General features: G+C 44.0%; 1 protein-coding gene across 8 annotated transcripts in view; it reads left to right on the forward strand.

The window, feature by feature from the left end:
- Asap1 (ArfGAP with SH3 domain, ankyrin repeat and PH domain 1) overlaps positions 1-6,000 on the forward strand; it is a 287,931-nt gene that overhangs the window by 30,693 nt on the left and 251,238 nt on the right. For all 8 annotated transcript variants that reach the window (XM_026782793.1, XM_026782794.1, XM_026782796.1 and 5 more), the window contains exon 2: positions 3,679-3,764. In XM_026782793.1, the coding sequence (XP_026638594.1) occupies positions 3,706-3,764 (59 nt within the window). In that variant the 5' untranslated portion in view covers positions 3,679-3,705. The remainder of the gene's footprint in view (positions 1-3,678; positions 3,765-6,000) is intronic.

Genomic DNA, 6,000 nt, shown 5'->3' on the forward strand with positions numbered 1-6,000 from the left:
TACATCAGGCAGCTTACAATTGCTTGTAACTTCAGTTCCAAGGGATTCTATGTCCTCTTCTGACTTCTGTGGGTACCAGCATGCATGTAGTGCACATAAATTCATGCAGGTTTATACACACATACACATTGAAAGATCTTTTTAGAAACCTACCCATTTGTTAAATAGTATAAAATGTTTTTTTAAAACTTATTTGTGGTTCTCAGCCACTAAGAAAATCATTTTAATTGAAATGTATTATTTATCTCACCTTTATAAAAGCTAGTCCCAGAGAGGGGGAAAAACGCTGGCCTTAAAATTAAAATAGTATTTATCGTCAAGCATTATGGCAATAAATGCTTTTTGTTTTATTCCTTAGTAGCTTTCCTGATCCCTCTGGAAGGAAAATATCCTCTGAAACAAAACAAGTCTCAGAGGATAAAATGGTCTTAATGTGTGTGCTGAGCTTAGAGCCGTGTAGGAGACATTTTTAGCTTGTATGGATGCTGACCTCGTCGTAGGAGGTCATCTCCAAAGCAGCGGAGTGTCACACCTCACAAAGCTCTTTCACACACATCTCTCTGAAGATCTGCAGTGTGTACTGAGGTGGGCTAGGCTAGAATTATGGCCTTGTTTCACAAACTAGGACCTGAGAGCCTGAGAGGCTAACCAATGAACGTGGGGTTCTGAGAACCCATCAAAGGACAAGGCTGAGGTAGGTGAGTGGACCAGGACTCCTGTAGCAACATGTGTGTGCAGGGAAGTATGGCTGCAGTTTGTTTATTTATGTATCCCAGGCTAGCCTCAATGGCCTTATGTACCAAAAAAGTCTCATGTATACCAGGCTAGCCTCCACTTCTTTATCCAGCCAAGAATGATTTTGAACTTTCTGATCCTCCTGCCCCTATCTATAAAGTGCTGGGATTATAGGCGTGCATGATTTCTGTGGTGCCAAAGATCAAACCCAGTGTTTTGTGCATGCTAGGCAAGCACTCTACCAACTGAACCACATTCTCAGTTCAAGCTTTTGAACCTGGGTCCAGAATCTGGTTCCTCCCCGCACTGTCTCAAGGACATTGTTTTTTGTTTCTAAGTCTTGATTTTTCTCTTCTATAAAGATGACTAATCATTTATCTTGAGGATTTTTGTGAGAGTCAACTTGTCACCAGGTAGGTGGGAATGCCACAGGAAGAGCTGTGCCGTCCTAGCTGTGCTGGGTGCAGGGTTTCATTTTTTTTCCTAACTTGTAGTCCTGCAGATTGGTATTCATAAACTAATATTCCCATGTTTATTAGGTTTAAAAATTCATATATTTATTATTTATTTTGGTATGTGTGCACTCCTCATGCCATTTTACATGCATGTGGAAGTCGGAGGACATCTTGTGAGAGTTGGCTTTCTCTTCCCGTCCCCTGTAAGTCCCCTGAATTCAGATTGTCAGACAAGGTGGCAAAATGAGGCCAATGAAGAAGACAGGCATTGCGTTAGTGATTTACATTCTTGTCATTGAGCAGGGCTTCTGAAACTTTGTCCACCCTGACCCTATTTCAAGTGAACAATTTTAAAGCAACCTCTGTTGTGTAAGTTTATAAAGCATGTATACAAATAAAACCATACATTTATTTTTAAATGACCAATTATTAAAGGGGAAATCAATTATGTACACTAATGAGATGGATGTACTTGTTTGTTTTTACTTGAATTAAGTCTTGGTTGAACACTTGAGACGGAAAGACATAGAGCATCTTCAGTGCTTTTCAGAGCTGACCCATATTCCAGTTTTATAATTATCAACTCAAGGAATAATGCCTCTCATAGATACACGGTACAAAATAGAAGAAGTATATTTGAGGCTGTTTCAGAAATTTTTGGATATTCTGCCCTGATCCTAAGTTAAAATTCATGTAACTATGAAACTCAAGTCAGCAATTTCAGCAAGCTTTTAAAAATACAATACAGTCCAAAGGCAGACGAATTTTAATGCCTGAGAGCTGACTGTCGGAAAGTAGTGAAAGTCCTTATTTTCTATCCTTAAACGGCTATACTTTCATAAGAGCAATAATTCATAGCATACAGGGGCCTCAGATGAGAGCGGAGGTGTTTTAGTGGCCTTCATGAGTGTGAGGGCTTGCGCAAACTGTGCATGCTGCATGATCAGAACTAAGGATGAAGACAAGCAAGACCAGGGTGAGGGCTGCCAAAGGCACCCCTGGTTCATCATGCACTTGATTTTGAAATTGCTTTTGGTAATTGAGTGTTCAGAAACTTACTGTTGCTAGATTTTTCCCTACCCCTCCCCCAATCCCAGGGACGGCCCACATTTAAATAGCTTTTGTTCTAGAGCACCGAGAAATCACTGAAAAGTGGTTAGCTGGGGGTGGAGAGGTAGGGGATGACACCATCATTTTTCTAATTATTTTATCCTGCACATCAACTTGATTATGAGACTGAGTCTTGGGGCTGGAGAGATGGTTCAGCAGTTCAGAGCGCTTGCTGCTCTTGTAGGGGACCTAAGTTCAGTTCCCACCATCCACATCTGGCAAACTCTTGCTCTGGGGATTCCGTTGTCTTCTTTTGGATTGGACTCTGCAAGAACATGTATTCATGTGCACATATCACATAGGCATACTCATTAAGACCTTAAAAAAAAAAGATGGGAGTCTTATTCAGATGTGGGTTATAGAAGACAAATGCCATCTTTGACTACGAGGAAATTGAACAGTGGGTGGAAATTTGATGCTGTCAACAGCGTTTGATGCTGACTGTAGCTGGGTGACAGACATGTGGATTTCATGCTACTCTTCCCCTGTATTCTGTATGTACAGAATGAGAGAAAGGGAGAGTGGTTTCATCATGGGCGACATGATTTGGTACTGAGGTTAAGTCAGTTACAGTGGTCCTGATGAGAGTACTGGGCGTTTGGCCCAGGGCATCAGAGGACATAGAGAGACTGTTGTGGACAGGCTTCCAAGCATTAAGGTAGACATAACTTGAGGATGATTAGATATAGGCTTGAGGGTGATGATGGGGTGTAGAGTTTCTGGTTTTAGATGGAGTTATGGCTCTGAGTTGGAAATTCCCTGAGAAGCACCAAGCAGGCCCTGTGGCTCATGGTGGTCTCTAACCCCACTTTCTTTCCTCTCTATCTTAACAAATATTGAAGCTGCTTACTTATGCAGTGCCTTCCATTCCAGACTTCTTGCATTCATTGCACTCAGCAAATAATTAAGCTTTGATATTCATGCATTAATTAGAATCCTTTTCCAGGTTCACAGAGGGCTGTCCTGAAATATGTGGGTTCATCTCCCTTTGCTTTCTTTCTGAGACAGGTTCCTCAGCTTTCCAGTAAGCACACAGCTGCACGTGTCTGTCTGTCTGTCTGTCCATCATACCTGCCACACATCGTTAGTTCATGTGTAAGAAGCCTGGGCCTAGAGAAGTTAATGACTTGTAAATTGCTCTCCAAGGCTGAGCCAGAAATAGAAGGCAAGAAGGTACCTGAACAGTCTAGCACAGAGCTGCTCCACGGAGGTGTCAACCCCACTGTGGGGAGTGACACGTGCTAGCTGTCCACCCTCACACATCGACTGACCACCCTCGGGAGCCGAAGCACTGTTAATGAGCGCCCAGCCTCTATTGGTTGAGTACTTGCCCAGCCCCCTGGCTGACAATGTCACCTTTTCTCCCCACACTCTTCAGGTCGTTTTCGGATGTGACGGCTGAGACATGAGATCTTCAGCCTCCCGGCTCTCCAGTTTTTCCTCCAGAGATTCACTATGGAATCGGTGAGTGGTCCCTGACCAGCCATGTCTGGGAAACGTGTTAATGCTTTGGGAGGTTCAGCGGCAGCAACATGTACAGGGTGGGTTAGAAACAGCGTACTGCAAACATGCCCACTGCTCTTTCAGTGTTTGTAGTATGAGGGACCTCTGAAATTCCTCCTTTTGTTTCATATTTATTAATTTGCGCATGCGTGTTTTATAGCATACATGTGGAAGTCAGAGAACAAGTTTCGGGAGTTGGTTTTTCTCTCTTCCGCCATGTAGGCTTTTGGGATCCAACTTAGAGTCTCAGACTCAGTGGCAAATACTCTTACCACCTTGCCTGTCTTTTCTAGTTGAGACGAGATCTCATGCTGCCCCAGAGTAGTTTTGACTCTACCAAGTAGCTGAGCATGACCTTGAACTTCTGGTCTCCATTCTCTTCAGTGTCGGGATTACTGGTGTGCATCGCCACACCTGGTTTATGTGGTGCAGGGGATGGGACCAGGGCTGTGTACACGGTGTACACGCTAGGCCAGCATTCTACCAACTGAACTCCATCCCAACCCTTTTGCACGGTTTTCACATTCATTACATTACCTGTTGAATTTAATCCAAAGGAAATGCACAGGGTGGGGCAGGGTGAGGTGGAGAGGGATGTATCAGGAAGTGGTCAGGAATTACAGCGGGTGCTGCTTTAGTCAGGGGAAGTTCATTGGAGATAGTTGCATCCTGTCCACCCATCTGAACTGCTGTGTAGGGATGACTGCATTGGTAAATAACTCTCCTCCTAGCTGGATTGGAAGTCATTTTCTCCGGCCCTGGGGTCCCTATGTATCCCCCACATCTTCTATGTCATCTCTTCTTGAAAGTAGGTTTGGTCCCATTCGGCAGCTGAGACTACTGAGTCCTAGAAATGGGGCAGATAAGGGAGAGGCTGAGAAGTTCAACTTCAGGGGTCAATTAGAAACCCGACTGCTCAGGAAGAGCCCCAAGAACACTGCCAAATCATGAAGGTTGACCTGCATGGATTGATTTGCTGCCGCTGATGTTGCCTGGAAATCCGTGTGGTGTGCTGCCTGCGCGCTAGTGTGCGAGGGAGTGGCTGATTCCTGGCCCTGCTTCAGAGTCGTGTGCTCTTTGTTGAGCCATTGACCTTATCTCTTACTTCTGTTCCTTATCTAGGAAAGGGGAGGGGTGATAAATATTTATGTTTCGGATTTTTTTTTGGCACAGGTTAGAAGTCCTGCAGCCGAGTGTTTGTATATGGTAGGTACACAGAATGCAGTCACTATTTCATTTATCAGGCCGAAAATAAATTTTAAGGATGGTTGGATAAGTAAACGTTTTCCGAACGGGGCGCTAGGGAGCTGGACTCAGGGAAATGCTTGCTATGAAAGCAGGAGGACCCGAGTTCAGGTCTCCAGCACCCGTGCAAAAGCTGGGCAGTGCCAAGGCTGTGTGCATTTGTAACTCCAGTGCTTGGGGGCAGGGGTGGGTAGAAATGGGTGAACTTTTGAAGCTTTCCAGCCAGCCAGTATAGGCAGCTATAAACTAGATCCATTAAGAGAACATGTCTTAAACATGATGTGCAGAAATAACTGAGAAAGATGTCTGGGCATAAAGCTGTGGCTTCTGCAGGCACATCCATGGACATGCTTAATACACACACACACACGTGTATGCACACACGCATACACGCTTGCACACACACGCATGCACACATGCTCAAATATTGAATGGATGGGTGGGAGAAATGAGAGGGGCAATCAAAACTGAGGCTTTTGATGTGACCCAGACAGGAGGTGACAAGAAACTGTTTCCAAGGAAACAAGGCTGTAGATGTCTGCTTTCATAGGTTGTCTATTACAAGATTTTTCAGATCCTTTTATGTTTTATTGTGTTTTGTTTTTGAGGTCAGGAGTACCATACAAAGTGGCATTGATTTTTATAGGTATCCTTTTAGGGCATATGCATTGTACTGTGATTGTTAGAACTCATGGCATTATTGGAATTAGGTTTTGCTATGAATGACATAAAACCTAAGGCCGTTGACTTTAAAAATGTAGGAAGTAGGAGCTGGGAGTTGACTCCGCAGTTAAAGCACTTGCTGTGCAAGCCTCGGGATTGGAATTCAGATCCTAGAAGCTAGGCCCTTATGGTACCCTGCTGGTAATTCCAGTCTTGGAAGATGGAGACAGTATCCTTAGAGTAAGCTAATTACCAAGACTAACCTCTTGGTGAGTTTGGTTCAACTGAA

This window comes from Microtus ochrogaster, chromosome 15 (assembly GCF_000317375.1).
Source record: "Microtus ochrogaster isolate Prairie Vole_2 chromosome 15, MicOch1.0, whole genome shotgun sequence".
Lineage (NCBI taxonomy): Eukaryota > Metazoa > Chordata > Mammalia > Rodentia > Cricetidae > Microtus > Microtus ochrogaster.